Below are 17251 nucleotides of genomic sequence, written 5' to 3'. Positions count from 1 at the left end.
ATAATTCTGTGTACTCTGTTTTTAATTTAATGGCACACCCAAGTGGCCAAACAAAGGCATATCACTCCCGATTGGCAACAAGTTACCTGCAGCAAAACTGCAGAGACCCAGAGTTTTTCTGCTTTGCATATAGTTGCCAATAAACAAAAACTTACTGGTTAAGCAAAGCTCTTCTGTCAAGTTCCAAAGCACAATCTTTTAAAGAAATGTGGTTTCATGTTTGGAACAGAAGACTGGAAGTTGGACAATCTGGATTCTGTTTGTGCTTCTGCCACAGCCTTGCTCCATGTCTTTACCCAAATATCTTGAGATCTGAATTTGAGAGGTGCACTGAGAATTCAGACAGCATCCCCTCTCTCTTGGCGTTTGTCTTATTTTAAAATAAGCTTAAAAGCTGCTGGTTTTGTAAAGTCAGAGTTTTGAACTATAACTTATTGCTACTATTTTAGGAGTTGAGTGCTAAGCAATAGCACACCCAATTTGCATAGAGCTATAAATAATAAATGTGTTTTTTCATCCTTTTATAGAAAGCGTGACTATGAAGGGTTTCTGTGTTCTCTGCTGTTGCCTGCAGAATCTCGAACCTCTGCTTTTGCCTTGAGAGCCTTCAATGTGGAACTGGCTCAGGCAGGTATTAAAATATATTTGTGAAATCTGGAAATGTAAAATAAGTTTCAGTATTCTAAATTATGCTCGTAGGTGGTGTTTTGCCAGGATTAAATTTTTGTACTATAAGGGGCAATGAATAAATAGTGCAATACAAACTTGGAAAGTATCCAGCCTCTCCCAGTTTGTTTATGTACATAGTTTGTCTGACTTTCCTTTTTAGTCGTGCATTTTAAAGTTAAATGATAACAAACAGGCTGTGGTCCTTGATACTGTTACGTGATTGCATATATGTCCTGACTTGGAATGCAGCGACTGAACTGGTAAAGTGCAGCTAAATCCTGTCTGTAGGTCTGTCAAAAACTTGGATGATACAATCGGTCCCAGGTCTTTGTTGGCAGAAGCTAGGTGAAGGAAGGGCTGCCGGGAGGGAAGATTGTAATTAAAGTTGGGAGAGGGGAGTGGCTGCAGTCTCTCCCCTTCCCTAGGTGGCCAGAAACTGCCAGTGCAACCAGGAAAGTTGGTAACACTTGCCAGAAAGGAGCGATCCAGGAAATGTGCCGACCAAGCAAAATCCTGGATCAGCTTCTGTGGGCCGTGCTTCTGGCAGCCCGTGGTGCTGCCCTCCCTCGCTGCTGTTACTGCTGCTTCTTTTCCTTCTGGGAAGAAAGCCAAGGTGTGAGGGTCGCCCACGGCTTAATCTCCATGGGTTTGAAAGAGGTTGTGGTGAAGATGTTTTTTTTTTTTTTTTTTTTACTCTCTGTAGTGTTTGTACACTTTATGAGGAACAAACATAAATTCAGAACCGAGCACTTTCCCTACTGAGTTTGGCTATGTCCTGTGTGTCTGTCTTTTCAGTGTAGATAGACCAAGTGCCTTAAAGACACTGAATTTCACTCCAGATGTATCCTTTCCAGATTAAAGACTCCATAACTCAGAAGACTATAGGTTTGATGCGAATGCAGTTCTGGAGGGAGGCTGTGGAAGATATATACTGCGATAACCCACCACATCAACCAGTTGCTACAGAACTGTGGAGGGTAAAATACAAGTTTGTTGTCCTAAAATTCACTTAACTAAAATACTACTGTGGAAATAATGACAATGTTTTGTGTGTGCTGTGTTGCGTAGTTAACAACATTGTTTTATGTAAAACAGATAAATTGTCTGTGTGTGATACTGTAAAATACCTACAACCGAAGAGCAGAGTTGGAGAAGGAGGATATTTAGGTGGGACTTACTTGGAGGGTCTGATTTCTGTGAACAATCTGCCTTTTTCTGTTTAGGTGAAGAGAGAGGAAATTGTGGTAAGCTGTAAGTTTGTAGCAAGTGAAGTGCATAAGTATCCTCCTGAGCCAGTGCTAGTCCTGCCTGAAGAGATTAAGCTGTACAAAAAGACAGGAGGCTAAGCACAGAGGTTGAACTAACAAAGAGGGTATGAGGAAAAGCCCAGGATCTTCATAGACACAGTTACTGGGTAAAAGGGAGAATCTTAATACAGTTTTCTCCTCACATCAAGAGTTGCTTGATGACTTCTATTTATGTATTAGTTTTGCACGGATCCTTTTGTGTGCATTGAGTAACAGGGAATGTACTTGTGAACTTAACAGTTTATTTTTACCAAGATGCATGAGTTCTGCAGGCACTAAAACATCACACATAAAGCACACCTACAGATCTGTTCCTCTGTTGGTCATGGCCAGAGAAACAGAGGCTTTCTTTCAAAGTTTTTTGTTCTACTTAGATCTGTCAATGATAAGTTTGATAGATCATTGAAGGTCTGAAGGCAGTGTAAATGGATTTCCTCTTGATGCTGATATAGAACCACAAAATAATTTAGTTGGTAGGGATCTCTGGTTGTCATCTAGTCCAACTTGCCACTCGGAGAAAGTCTAACATCAAAGTTAGATGAGGTTATCAGGGTCACATCGAGTTCAATTTTTAATTTCTTCAGGGACAGAAATTCCAAACATTGCTAACTTGTCATTTTAGAGCCACGAGCCACAGTAAGTATTAGAACCTTCCAAAAAATCAGCTTCCATAAGGCCTCTACTCTTAAGATCAGAATTTGCATTTAAACTAAAGATCTCCAAGCTCCTGAACAGGAAGAGCTGCAGTTTGTCTAGATCTCAATAGCTGAATACATTTAATGTAGATCCCATAGGCTGTTAGGTTTATGGACCTGCTGAAAAACAGGCAGTGAAATGAGGAGCCTTCATCCAAATATTCACTTGCATTATTCCTGTTAAAATCCCAGGAAAAGCAGGACACTCACTGTAATGGTGGGTTAGGACAATGCAGTTCCTGCAGTATTAGAGCATTTCACTTGTTGCCATTTTGGCTTCACATCCACTCTGCTGCACCTCTGAGACCACAAAAATGAGTCTTTTTCAAGTCCTCTTTCAGTGATTTTTGGCAGTGCTGAAACTGGCCTCTCCCTGACTCTTCCTCCTTCAAATGTGAAATAAAGCATAAGTGAGCATTTGTTCTGTCTATCAACACTCATGTTTAGATTAAAATTGGGATTTAAACAGGATACACTGTGTTTAACTAAGAGAAAACATAGGTAAAGCCAACAATTAAAATAAAACACCTGTTACAGTCACTTTTAGGAGGACCAGAGCTATTCATAGGTGTTTCCAGCTCAGATAAAATGTGTGCCTTGGCCACCACAAAGCATTCATACAGTTAGAATGAAGACTGGCAAATTTTGTGAGCCTTTTTGTGGGATTATGGGTGCTGAAGATGCACCTAGGGATGATACTTTAATGCAGGCATTAAAATGCAGAATTGGTCATTTTGCATGTCAATCTGTGCCTTTGCTTTTTATTTCCTTCTTTCTGTCTCTCTTCCAGCATATGACAAACTTCCCAGGAACAAGACTGTTTGCTCCTCCTTTCCAAGGAGGAACTTGCTTTATTTTTTTGTTTCTGAAGATATCCTCTCATTTAGTTGTCTGATTGAGTGGGTTAGGTACAAGTTAGTTTTAGGTATGACTGTATATATTCTTTTGACCACTTTCAATTTCAGGTGGCTTGTGTGTGTATCAATGTGGAGGGGGGTGTGTGTATCAATGTCCAACCAGTCTCTGAGGAGATGCCCCCCCCGCTGCCAATGTCCCCCCTAGTATTATTGCTGAGCATGACATCACATGGTATGGAATATCCCTTTGGCCAGTTGGAGTCAGCTGTCCCAACTGTGTCCTCTCCCAACTTTTTGTGCACCTCCAGCCTACTTGCTGGTGGGGTGGTGTGTTGTGGAGGCTCTCAAATAAACAACAACAAAAAGTTAAAAACTTATTATCAGCACAATTAACTAGCACTCTGCAAACATTCAATGGCAGATCTGAATGTCCATGAGAAGAGAACAAAGCTATCACCACTTCCTAGGCTTTAACAACCCAAAATGCTCTGTCACTTGCCTAACAAATAAGGGCTGGCAACCGCAAGGAACTTTGTAGGCAGCGCCCTGAGCCATAGGAACCTCAGGGAGTTTCCTTGAGTGGTGCCCTGACCCAAGGGGAGAATCCTTGACCGCAGCATGCCGCTCCAGTGGGAGGACTAGCTCAAAATGGCTCCCCCGAGGACCTCCATTTATACCCAAGCCAAATCTGATCTGTGGTCAATACTGGCTCCTATTGGCCAAGGGCCCCAAGTACTGTAGAGCCCTGAGAAGGGCCCAGGAAAAGGAAATGAATAGCTGCTACATTTCCATCAGTCAAGAAGCCCTGTTTTCATTGAGTGGGTGCACCTGTCACGTGGTGTGAGGAGCAGAAAAGGCTTTGACTCTGTGTAAGCACTGCTCAGCAATAACTAAAACAGTGTATTAGAAACACTATTTTCAGCACAAATCCAAAACATAGCCCCGTACAAGCTACTATGAAGAAATTTAACTTTATCCCAGCCAAAACCGCTACAACATTCAGATATAAATCATTTGGATATTGAGATACCAATTGCAACCCTTTCCAACAGCTAAGACTGCCAGTCACACTCCTTTCTCACAAAACAGAAAACTGATTTTGAAGTGGAAGAAAGAATTGGCCTATCTCTGTGGTAAGATTTCACCCCACATATGATTTCTCTAAAGGAAGAACAATATAAGACAATCCAAACAGAACTGGTTGTGAAATAAGATGTTGAAAAATATTTCAGAAAGTATTTCTAGGAGCTCTGATAGCTCTGAATACTGCAAAGCCCTGGAGTGAACTAATAATCCAACCTGACCTGGTGACCTTTGCACTCAAGATGTGATTTTATTTCTATGTTTCAGCAAATACCCCAAGAATGACTTATTTGAAGAACACAGCTTCACAAATGTTCAAGAATGTCATTGCAATTCTTAGAAAGGGTTTGGAAAGACACCTGGACTCACAAGCATTGCAGAGCTGTTAATAGAATTAGTATGTCTTTTGCACAGCATATTTTATGTATACTCTCTTCTCGCTGTTGAGTTCGTACGAGGACAATTTTGATTTTCCAGAATAAATACTAATTTATCATGTTAAATGTATTCCCGAAGTTTTGTATATCCCAGAATACTCACATTTGGATTCCAAGAGTTTATGCACTAGTGAAGTATATAAATAGCCTTAAGTAGTATTTCTAGCATTATAGCTCAACTCTCAGACTTTAATATAAACTTATACAGCAACTGTATGATACTTGTTCTTACTTATCTGTCCATTTTGAACGTGCAAAAAATGAGGCTTAATTCTTCATTCATTTCTGTGGGAGAAGACAATTTTCAAAACTTTCGAAAAATGAGGACCTGTATGGTTGAATGAAGGTAGCTCAAAATGGATGTAATGTACAAACTAGGTAATTTAGCAGGACTCAGTTTGGTGCTTTAAGTCTTGACCTGTGACTGTTTCAAGGATTTAATTTACAAAATGATACTCAAGACAAACGAGTGAGAAGCAAAACTGACATTTGTAGTTGTAACTTAAAATTTGCCTTTTCACATACCAAGTATTTCCTCAAGCAGATTTTGCTGAATCAACAAGAAGATCTAGTCTCGTCAAACCTTGAAAACTTATTTACAAATACAGTGGATGTAAAGAAGTTGAAAGTGAGCTATAAAGGCTAAGATTGTGAGAAATCCACTCCATAAGTTTTGTTTTTAAATATTTATATCTCTAATTGTAACCTTTCTGACAAAGTGGTCTGCAAAATTCAGTGTGTGTAAGTAAAAGGATTGAAGGTAGGTTGTTAGAATGAAGTGGTACAGGAAGGAAGTCAAATACAAGATAAGAGCCAAAAGAAGAGATGCTGTGGGATATGTTTTTAAACAAAACAACAATATTGCCATTATACATGCTGTGTTTACAGTATGTATTGCTGTGTTGTACTGATGTCTTCTTGAAAGTTTACAGGGGAAATTTTTTATTTCTTGACTCTGGAGGAAACTATGTTCTCTTTGGAAAGTGAACATAGCTGTCTGCAAATATTTTGTGGGAACATATGACTCCATGAAAGAAGAAATTACTTTCAAAAATATTTTTAAAGAAATGCTTTTGATTAACTGGCTTGATGTCCAAGATTTCATTTTTTATGTGCAACAACTAGTAAGAAATACCAGTTGAAAATTTTTGTATTTGAAGATTCTCATTGTCCACTGACATACGACTTTGATTTAACCAAGTGAATACCATCCTTGTAAGAAAAGGATTATATAAAATATGTTTCAGCCTTCAGAATGCAGTACTACCATCTCTTTGTACACATTAACATGGATGTTTTATTTAATAATTTTCAGGCTGTCAAGAGGCATAACTTGACTAAAATGTGGTTCATGAAGATCATTGATGAAAGAGTAAGTATTTACCATTCAAAGTCTGATTCTGGTTTTAGTCATATTTGGTTTTTTTCCCCTTATTTTTTATGTGTTTGTGTGTAAAACAAAAGCTTAAGTAATTAATCTTTTCCTGGCAGTAGTATTTCTCTTTCAGAATGCTACTGCTATATTTCCTTTTAGTTCTTCCTTGATGCTCCTACTCATAATTTCTGCTCTTTCTGGGCAAAACAGCTAATAGAATCCTTTGTTTATTTTTGCTTTAAAATAGATGTAGTTTGTGAAGTCCACATCTTTCTTGTTTCCTGCTCTGATAACCAATGTATCAGTGCTCATGTTTTCTGTTGCTGGTCTCTAATCCTGATTTGAAGTGGTTACCCCTAGATGTAATCCACTGGGAGTTACACTTAGATACCTTTCTGTATGTGAGTGAGTGAAGTTCCATCCTATGGGGTTAAGTAGTAAGGTCTCCAAATACAACTGTTAAGAATTCTGAAAAACTACAGTTTAATAGAAATGGAAATGAAGATGTACAAGAAGAGAAAATTGTACATGTTCTCTTTTTGTGCCGTTCCAATCCTGCCCCAGAGAAAAAGCATTTTGCATATTGCAAAATGTTGCACAAATCTACATCATTGGCATCATCTTACTCCTCCTCACCTCTTTTCTTGCCATGTCAATTTTGTTCCTAAATAGCCTTCTCTTGAGATGAGTCATGGATATAAAATCTCAAAAATTAAATGACCCGTCTGAACCTTTCTACCACACTTTGCTGCTTCTCCTTAACATGGCTGCAGTTTTTTCTAAGCAGTGCTGTAAATTGAAGCATTCAAATCATATTAATTTTAAAATATTCATCATTTTTCTAGGGGCGGGGGGGTGGGGAAGAGGAAGAATTTCACTGGTACAGTGATGCTGCTACCAGCTCTGACACAAGGGCAGGAATGAATAGCTGAGGGCAGGAATTTCTTGCTTTGCTGCTAAAGTTAGTGTCTCATGAAGTTACAACTTGAGAAAACTGATGGTCAGTTACTTGCAGAGTGTCATTGCTATGAAAGACTTCAGAGGTTTTTAACCTTAAGACTGGTTTTTAATCTTAAAACTGGTACGTTTTAACCACAAAAGCCACTAGGACAGGAAGAATGATGGAGGATATTATATTTTTGGGTGTATTTTCGTATGACTTTGAAACTCATGTGTGTATTTCATGGATTGATTTTTGTGCATGTTTAAAAAATATATTCCTATTTATCTAAATTTCTCTGTGCTTCAGATGCAAATTAAGTATTAAAATTGGCAACCCCATAGTGTAAGAATACCATATGATGTTTTGTTTTGGTTGTATCTTTTTTTTATGAAGAATTCTGATTTCTTATTATTGCAAAATGTTATATTTGCCCTAGTAACCAGAGATGAATGCAGTTGCATTTAGCTACTCAGTTATGTTAGACTTGCTATAAGCTTTAATGACTACTTCTGAGTTTATACTCTATATCTCTTAATTTTGTCCTTTTTCTTTTCTAATAGTGAATTAGGCTGAGATGACTGTAGTAATAAACTTGTACAAATAGCAGTTATGTTTACATTTTACTGAAGTTCTGCGTTCATATTACAGGAGAAGAATTTGGATGATAGAGCGTACCGTAACATCCAGGAGCTTGAAACATATGCTGAGAACACTCAGAGTGCTCTCTTGTACCTCACCTTGGAAACGCTGGGTAGGAGTTTTCCCCTTTTTAGATTTTATTGATGATTCATTAGTGCAGGTACAATATTTACTGATGTTTCAAAAAGCCCACTCTTTTTCCACTGGAGTTTATTCTCAGTAGAAGTTGTTTTAGGTAATACTTCAGATTTCTTTTGAATGCTCAACCATAAATCTGAAATCTTACTGCACCTATCCTAGAACTACATACTTTCCTTAGAAACTACTCAGGGAAAGCTCATTGAAGTGTGGTTTCCTACTGCTCTGTTCTTCGTTGCTTTGTTTTCTCTTTTCTTGATCTTATTACAGAGTGTGGTAAATTCAGCTCTTCACCATATTTTTGAATTGTCCCACTTGTCAGAACACAAAATGCTGTAGTCATTCTGCAGCTGTTGTTCTATATTGGGCTGTTGTACACTGGTTATCTTGAAACAGCTGATTTCCCAACCTATAAACTTTCCTTGGTGATGTTGTAAATTTATTTCTGAATCCTCTTCTCTTCCTAAAAGTGGGTTAACTATCAATAATAGAACATCTAGAAAAAATGCAATGAAGATGATACGATCCTTGTGGTTAAGAGCTAGTATCTGTGTCTTGTCTAATACTAAGAGTCACAGATTGGCAAAGAACTGTCCATTTGCAGTGAAGAAGAGGGTAACTTTCTTTTAGGTGCCTGTTGCATTGTGAAAGTATTTCCTGTATGAGCTCAGGTGTAAAAGAAGAGTGAGAATAATTATTATTTAGTAGTATTTAATATTGTAGTAGCAAAATTTTCCTTATCAGAGTAGTCTGATGGAAAGCCAATGCTGAGGTTAAAAGAGTTTAAAAAGCAAAAAGAAAGAGAAGTAGAAAGAGAGATATGGTGAGCACATTCTTCTTTGGAAGAAATAAGGAACCTATCTCTTAACATCTGATGTTTGCTTCCTCAGCAGGAAATCAGTGAAATGTTGCAAGTGTCTTTCTGAACTTCTAATTGAAGAAATGTCGGAGTATGAGAAATATCAATGTCTTCCATTCTGAGAAATGTACTTGATTCTGAAGAAGTTCAATCATGCTTGGGTCACTTCTGATACAAGTCAGATGATCCTGTTCTTGAAAATCTGTTATGGGGGCTCCAGATTTTCTAGGTGCCCTATTGTCATGTTTAACTTCTCTTGAATATACTGATGTAAGAAAATATCTAAGCAAAAGTCTCCTTCACTGCATATTAAACAGTTAACTTCTGTGGTTTTTTTTCACAAATGGAGAAATTAACGCAGCCTTTTTCTTGGTGTTTCCCATCTAGTCTTTTCTAGACTAGGTGGGCCTGGTTTAATTACAGGTCATGTTTGCTAAATTTCTTATTCTTTTTAATTTCTTTGTTCCTGAGCTGTCTCCTGTTTGTGTGTGTATCTCCCAGTAGTAGTGCTGCTTTATTCTTACTGGCTTTGGGTTACTTATTTTGTCAAGCTCATTTTGACTGGTAATCTTGTAGTCCAAAGTCCTGGTACTTCCTCCCAGCTCCTATCATTTAAAAATATTAATATTGTGCTCTCTGATTCATTGCCTAAGTAGTTAGGAGTCTGGTACAACTCAATAATTTTGTTAAACCTTTTCAGAACCTCACTTTTGGGATATATTCCCAGGCTGAGCATGAGTCATTGCTAACTCTTACTCTTTGAGCTTTTTTTTTTTTTAATTCCTAGTTATATGTAAAGCCTGAACTGCCCAGTCAGTATCAGTAAGTTATATCCATTGATTCCTCCAAGCCACACTCTGCTTTCTGCTGCCATTGCCAAAATAATTCCACGTAGTCTACCTATAGCCACAGTTTTGCAAAGGCTTCTGTGACCTGTGCAAGGCTCAGGCAGGCTTGGTCAGTGAATCTGGTATGGCTAGTATTGTTTTCAGGTGTTAGTTAGGCTCATTGTTCTGTAATTCTTGTATCCTTATTTCTTTCTTTGTAGAATGCTGCTTCTGTTAGAGTTTTTATGAATTTAAATTTCAATTATCCTTTAAATTTTCATTTTATTAATTTTTTCCTGTGAAAACATTATGGCTTTATGATCAGTCTAAGCCAACCTTGTATGGTCTTGCCGTGAAGAGCAGTGGTGCTGCTCTGCCCCACTCATCTCCCTCTTCTTTCAGTTCTCACAGTTGGGTGACTGTGCAGTAACTAAAGTTAGTTTTCCATTACTTTGGTGATCTGATTCAGTTTGCCATGCTACTGCCTCATTGCCCATGACAGCACAAGGGAGGTGGCAGAAATACGGGTTTGGTGGGGAAGCGTAGGACCATTCTCTTTGGCTTCAGTACACACTGAATCAGCTGCAGCTAATCATGAAACCATGCTCTAAGTATTAATGCTTGTCAGGAATCTCACACTTGAGTGATTTTTCTGGCAGGAAAAACAGTTCTTAGAATACTGTTATCCTCGGAGAGGACATGCCAATGAAAATGAGTTTGTGTACTGATGTATTATATCTGAATAGGTGCTGATCTGCTAAGTATACCCTTTGCAGAAGCTGCAACAAACTAAGGTATCTTACTTCTGAATGTGGAAATCAATGAATTTGCCTGCTGCTTTGCACCTTTGAGATGAGATCTCAAGGCCATTTATGAACGTAGACAGTTCTATTGTGGACCAATGCACTTAGCTTTCCTTAAATATGACTGTGATACCCATCAGGGAAGACTATACCCCTCAAAAGGCCTGACAGTATGTTTCTAAACATATTATTTCTGCAATTTTAGGTGTGAGGGACATCCATGCCGACCATGCAGCCAGTCACATTGGAAAAGCCCAAGGCATAGTTACCTGTTTAAGAGCAACTCCGTATCATAGTGCAAGACAAAAAGTCTTTCTTCCCATGGACATTTGTATGTTGGTAAGAGAAGCAAGTTGTCTGGGTATAGCGTTTCTAACTGTCTGCAGGTGCTAGGTACGAGATCATAATTTATTCGGCCAGAAACAGAACACCTTTTTTCTTTAGTTTACTCTTTCTGCTGTGGCTTAGTAATATGCCATTGTCATGGTTTTATATCTTTTGGGAGGTGTGACCTTTATGAAACTATGGTTTCAGGTGTTGTTTTTTTATTAAATGTAGTAGTATTTTAGCTTTCAGAAATTTTTCCATTAATGTGTAGAAATACACATATGGAATGGGGTCTGGGTTTTGTGTTTTTTTTTTTTTTTTTTCCTTTTGCTGTCCCTGTAAAGGAAGCACTATGAGAAATTTTACTTCTGAACAATCTTCTCAGGTTTCTCTTTGCTACCTTTTCATAACTGTGCTGGTGGTTTTGTGGTTTTTTGGTTTTTTTGGGGTTGGGGTTTTTTTTGTAACATATAAGCATACATTGCATACCTTGTTGTAGGAGATAGTGGGGTACTCCAATTTAAACTGTACACCTAATTTGCATTGGAATTTAGCAGATTTTGCAATTTGGGTAAAATGGGATTAAAACTCAGATTTTTTTCATTAATGTTCTCTGCCTAGATCTGTAGGCATCTCAGCTGTTATTCCTTCATCTCCAGTCTTTATTTTTAAAGTGTTAATGCTGTTCTTTTTAACTTAAGCATCACCATAATTACATGAATTTTGGTTAAGGCAGTTGTGTTAGTATTTTCTGAATATCATTTCAATACAATTGAAAGTTTTGATTTGAGGTTTAGTAATTTAAGTAGTTGCAAAAAACGTAGATAGTAATATAGGTCAGGGTTATAAGACTGCAGAAAGTAGCTGCACCCTGCTTTCAGCCCTTCTGGGACTGGATGGTATGGGAGTCCTTCCAAGTTTTTAGCTTTTCAAACATAGCCTGAAAATTCACAGTCATTCCTTGCCACGGAAGGTGTTTTACAGTGAGACTGTAAAAACAGCTTGGATCCCTTCTGTGGAGACTGAGCATCTTGTAAGCATTTCAGCTGCTGGCAAGTATCACAGAGTTCTGCCAGAGTCTATCTCCTGTGAAGCCTACCTGCCTAGCTTTATACAGCTTTCACATGTCTGAGTGTTGCTGAGATCAACAGGCAATTGGTGCAGTTCTGAATATACCATGTTATGTCTTAACATTGGTCACTATGGTCAAAGACTAAGTTTGGTGTTGGTTTTTTTGGGGGGGAGGGTTTGGTGGTTTTGTTTTTTTGGTTTGGGTTTTGGGGGTGGGTTGGTTTGGGTTTGGGTTTTTTTGTTTGTTTTTGTTGGGGTTTTTTTGGTTTGGTTTTTTTTGCAAGCCTGGTGGTCCACACCAAACCCAAAATAATGATTTACTTCATAAGCCAGTGTGGCTTCTGTGTTAGCTGTTACTGGCTTGCTTCTGCTTAATACTGTTTCTTGGATTAGCATTCAAAAATTGGGCATCTAAACTGATCTAAATTCCCAAAACTTTAAAATCTGTCTTGGTTTATCTGAGTGACGACAGAGTTTTTAGGGAACAAATTAATGCAGAGAGAGTCTTTACCAACTGTTCCCTTTGTTCTCTTGAATTTTTTTCCAAGTGACTGATAAAAAGGGAAATAAAAAAGGAGGGGGCAGTGGTAAAACATTTAGGCTGTTTCAGTCTTGTGTCATTAGTTTGGTTGCTGGGACAGGTTTTTGAGAAGCTAAAATGGAAACTTGATATTTATTGAGGTTTTTTTTCTCTTTTTGATTTTCCTTCCTATGTCTAGCATGGAGTTTCACAAGAGGATTTCATAAGAGGCAAGCAAGAGAAAAATGTGAGAGATGTAATTTATGACATTGCCAGCCAGGCCCATATTCATCTAGAACATGTGAGATTCCTTCCCTTTATTTAAATAAATGTGATTGATGCTAATCTTCACAAAGCATTATGCATATGTGTTGTGAGAAGACTTACAACTGCATGCTTAATTTCAAATATTTTACCTTTAATTACTTTGAGAGTTTAAAGTAAAAAAAAACACCACACAAAACCTTTAAATATTACAACTACTTCTGTACAAATATCACACTTATCTGTATGTACAGGAGCCAGTTTACTTGCAGCCAGGTCCAAGTGCATATATATAAATACTGCCTAAAAGCCTTATTACTGGGAGAGAAACTTCAAGCAGACTTTTATAAATGCAACTATATGCCAGCATGGGATCAGCACCATAGAAAGCACTTTTGCAAATGGTATTTCACAGCACGGTGGAGTGGCTGCCAGGAAAGCAGAGCATGTTGCCTTTAACTGCTGGTTAGTGTGTGTGGGAGGGGGATTCATTCCCTAACATGACCAGCCATGCTCAAAACTATGTTGGGAAAGGTGCTTTCTGTTTATTTTTCTGGCTCACAGCCAAGTGAGTTAGGAAAGACTTTATTTGCTTGGAACAGTGGATAATGAATCCTGAAGAACTGCAGAGTCCTACTCCATTTTTCTTTTATGCTTATATTTTCGCTACACTCTGAATTGCTTGTTGGTACATAATACAAAAGCAGAAGAGTGTTTCATCAGCAGTGCTGTGTCTGCCTTTACCTGGAAAACAAAACTTGCAAGAAGCACTGTAAAGAGTTTCTTATGTCTACAAATACATGTGTGCATATACGTTGAGTATTGCACCCAATACTTACAGTCAATGTAGTCTGAAAAGATACCACTTCCAAGTAAAGAAATGCCAGATTTATCTCTGCATTTACACCATTAATATAATCCTCAATTACCGCATTACCTGTGATCACAGCATTTTATCCTGTAGAGATAGGAGAACTCTTAATTTTTCTGAAGGTAAAATGAGGCATCCCTGGTTTGTTCAGTCGGTCATTAGTTGATTCATGTTTTTATTTTTTGTTAATAATATGTGGCCTTGGGCTTTATTTTTAATACGGACTATTTATAATTTGCATTGAATGCATTCCTGTTCATGTTGTTTCACCTGATGTCTCAATTTTTGTTGTCATATGCCCAAGGAAGCTTTTTTTTCCATTTAGAAGCAGGGAACAGAGACAAAGAAAATGTAACGTCAAAACTGTCCACTATCTTTGTTCAAGCTGAAATATTTTGATTTTTCTTTTTTTATTCCCCACCCCTCAACCCATAACGCACACTGTGTAAAACCCATTGACTTTGGTTGCAATTGTGGCTTACAAAAATGCCAAGTGCCTGGCCTGAAATGCCTCATGTCAGGGATGGGAGGCATGGAAAACGAGCAGTGTGTATTTATTGTCCAGATGTTTAAAATTTGGTTGCTGGTATCGCATGGAAACTTTGGGACAGAAGCAGGGAGAGAATTCAGTTCTCCAGAGCCTTTCAGATAATTGATAATTCTTAGTACATTGGTCCCCTGTCTCCCAGCATGCCATCAGCTCCTGAAGAGAACAGGCAGAACCTTACCCCCACTTTCTTCCCACTCTGTTCCTAGAGCCCTGCCCATGTTATGCACTGGGAGGGTCCTATGGAAAATATGCAGTGTGATCATGTAATTGGAGACTATACAGAAAAGTATAAACACAAGGAAAACAGATTAGGGCAGCATTTTATTCAATTGAATGTTGATCTTGACACCCTCCCCCACCCCTTTATTTTTTTTAAATGGATGGGTTATATCATCTTAATTCAAATTAAAAAATTCCTCTCTGAATACTTGTTTCTAGCCTCCATCATCATCAGTGAAGAATAATTGACAGTGCAGGATCTCTAGAGTGTTTAAACCACTTGAACTGGCAATAACTGGCAGTAATAACAGGGTATGAGGCTCCTTGATAATCAGATGTCTTTGTTAATGCAAGGATAAAGATACTTTCACTCCTAATGGATGAAATAGGCTTTTGCTGGCAACATTTGCTGGATATTTCAAAGCTTTAGGTGAATGTAATGGGCTGATGCCTTTAAATGCATCTGTTCTCGTGTATAAAATCACCATCTTATTTTGCCTGAGGGTCTTTTCAGCCACTTGCCCTCTGTCTTAGTTGGAATTACAGGGTAGGGTAAAGCTTGAACCTGCAGAGAGGTTTCAACAATCTCAGCATTTGTTACACAAATGACATATTTTGGAGGATGAGGGTAACAGTTACCAGCACCATTTCACAGTCAGAAGAAACATAGTCCTCAAATGCTAAATTCAGTCTCAGCAATACTATATGAAGCATATTGTAGTAATGTGGCACTTAATCTTGGGAGAAAAGTTTCTGAAGTGTGGCCAGGTCTTGCTGATGCTGTGACCAGCAGAGGGCAAAATAAGATAATGAAGACTGCAGTTTTCTCTAGGAATTGTGTGTTTTATTAGAATAAAAGTGCTCTGTCAGTCCCACAGTGATCACTTCAAAAGCCTGTGAATACATTTACATGTTCCCCCTTTTTCTCTTAAGCTCCCCTCCCCCTATTACTCTTTTTAAAAGAGGGTCTCCTTTTGGCTTTCTGCATTTATCTCAGTTATGCTAGATCATTAAGGACTCAATTTACCAAGGAGGATAACGTGCTTTCTGAATGACATGCAACCCATTCTGGGTTAAGAAGGTCAAGCAAGATTACTTTCTTTTTTCATCTTGCAATTAATAATAATAAGGCAGAGCATTAGATAAGGCAAGAGCATTTTCTTTTTTTAGAGATACATATACACACACATGCACACATGTTATTACATCCCAGAGTTTAAAATAATATGCCTTCTGAAAAGATTCAGTATTTTTCTGCCCTAAAGTTTCATCCTGATTTTCTCAGTTGTCTGGAAAGATCCATGGAAAGCTAACAGAAGCTCATACATTCTCATCAGTATTCGTAGAGGGTTGGTTAATTTGTTTGTATTAACCTGTAAGAAAAGGGAAAACAAAGAGTGATTCTGTATTTATAAATAAACATTACAGGAATATTTGCTTCAGCTCTGTTAGATGTACCTGAGTTGTACGTGGGTTTAAATTGTAGATTTGATTCAGCCATGGTTTACACTCTGTTTATGTGTAGATACTGAGGACCTGAGGCATTGAGATCCTTTCGAAGTCCCATAAATGTAAATGGAGTGTAACTGGACTTCTGGGACTGATGGCAACACTGGAGCAAAAAGATGTACTCAGAGAAATGCATTTCTGGTCTTCCATTATTCCTGTCTCTTGGGATGCAAAGAGTTATTTGGTGGGGGGGAAAAAAGGGTTAAACCGTATTTATTAAATGAGGTGCAGCTTGGAACTTTGTTGGAACAAGGGATGCTAATTTACATTGGTTTATTATAGGTAAACTGTAAGGTTGTCAAACAATATAAGAATTTTAGCAGGCCTCTCCCAGTATTACATACTTTCAGTGTCATAGTTTTGTATACAGTAAGGGATGGTGCTGGCTTGCACATAATGAAAAATTATAGTGTCAGGATGTCAAAATAAGAAGGGACGAAGCTTGTAATACAGTCTGTTGCCTTCTAGCCATTATATGTAGTACTTATTGTTTAATCTGAAATGTTAAGTTCTCCTGATAAGTATATTTGTTTTTTGTTTTCTTTTTTCTCCCACCTCACCCCATTTACTTTCAGGCTAGATCTTTCAGTAAGAAAGTTCCTGTGAAGGCATATCCTGCTTTTTTCTGTACGGTGGGTGTGATATCATGTACTCTTTAAGTGATGGACTCATGTCTGTGCTAATACGTTTGTGAAGAGTAGAGTATCAAATTAAGCGTGGTTAACTAATGCTTCATGTGTTTATTTTGGGAGGATGTAGTACCTAAAATTTGTGAAAATCATAATGTGGGCCTGACTGTGGAACCTCATAGTTTTGATCAACAATTCTAATCCTTCTTCTTTAACTACATCATTTTGCCCAAGATGTCTGTATATCCATAGACCATTGTTCTGATGCAGAGGTCCAAAATCTTGTCTATTTTTATAATTTGCTGTTTGGTCTAGTAAATCATCATGCTTCTCTTTACAAAGCCTGCCTTTTTTATATCCTTTGAATGTGATGATTACGCTACCACTTAATAAAAGGGGCAAACTGTCAAGCCTTTTTGCAGTTCCTCATTAGGTTTCATGTATTGCTTTTTAAACTTAATGCCTAATTATTTGTGTGCACCATACAGACTAAGCTTTTTTCTTCTCTTCTAGGTTGCTTTAGATGATTATTTATATAATATGCGAAAAGTGGACTTCAATATATTTCATCCAAGTTTACAAAAGAAGAGTACATTATTACCATTGCATTTATATATTAGATCTTGGAAAAAAACATATTAAAGTTTTTTCTAAAATGG

At 37.8% G+C, this 17251-nt stretch overlaps 1 protein-coding gene across 7 annotated transcripts in view; it reads left to right on the top strand.

The window, feature by feature from the left end:
* NDUFAF6 (NADH:ubiquinone oxidoreductase complex assembly factor 6) overlaps nucleotides 1–17251 on the top strand; it is a 20337-nt gene extending 3086 nt beyond the window's left edge. For 2 of the 7 annotated variants that reach the window (XM_074815515.1, XM_074815524.1), the window contains 8 exons: nucleotides 528–631; nucleotides 1524–1646; nucleotides 6364–6420; nucleotides 8015–8117; nucleotides 10838–10971; nucleotides 12750–12851; nucleotides 16539–16595; nucleotides 17106–17251. In XM_074815515.1, coding sequence (XP_074671616.1) covers nucleotides 611–631; nucleotides 1524–1646; nucleotides 6364–6420; nucleotides 8015–8117; nucleotides 10838–10971; nucleotides 12750–12851; nucleotides 16539–16595; nucleotides 17106–17234 — 726 coding nt within the window. In that variant the 5' untranslated portion in view covers nucleotides 528–610 and the 3' untranslated portion in view covers nucleotides 17235–17251. Of the gene's footprint in view, nucleotides 1–527; nucleotides 632–1464; nucleotides 1647–6363; nucleotides 6421–8014; nucleotides 8118–10837; nucleotides 10972–12749; nucleotides 12852–16538; nucleotides 16596–17105 lie in introns of all 7 variants that reach the window. The other 5 variants (XM_074815496.1, XM_074815534.1, XM_074815506.1 and 2 more) reach the window with 5 other exon arrangements.

Source organism: Strix aluco, chromosome 1 (assembly GCF_031877795.1).
Source record: "Strix aluco isolate bStrAlu1 chromosome 1, bStrAlu1.hap1, whole genome shotgun sequence".
Lineage (NCBI taxonomy): Eukaryota > Metazoa > Chordata > Aves > Strigiformes > Strigidae > Strix > Strix aluco.
Note: the sequence above shows the minus strand (reverse complement) of the source record. Positions and strands in the feature narration are given on the sequence as shown.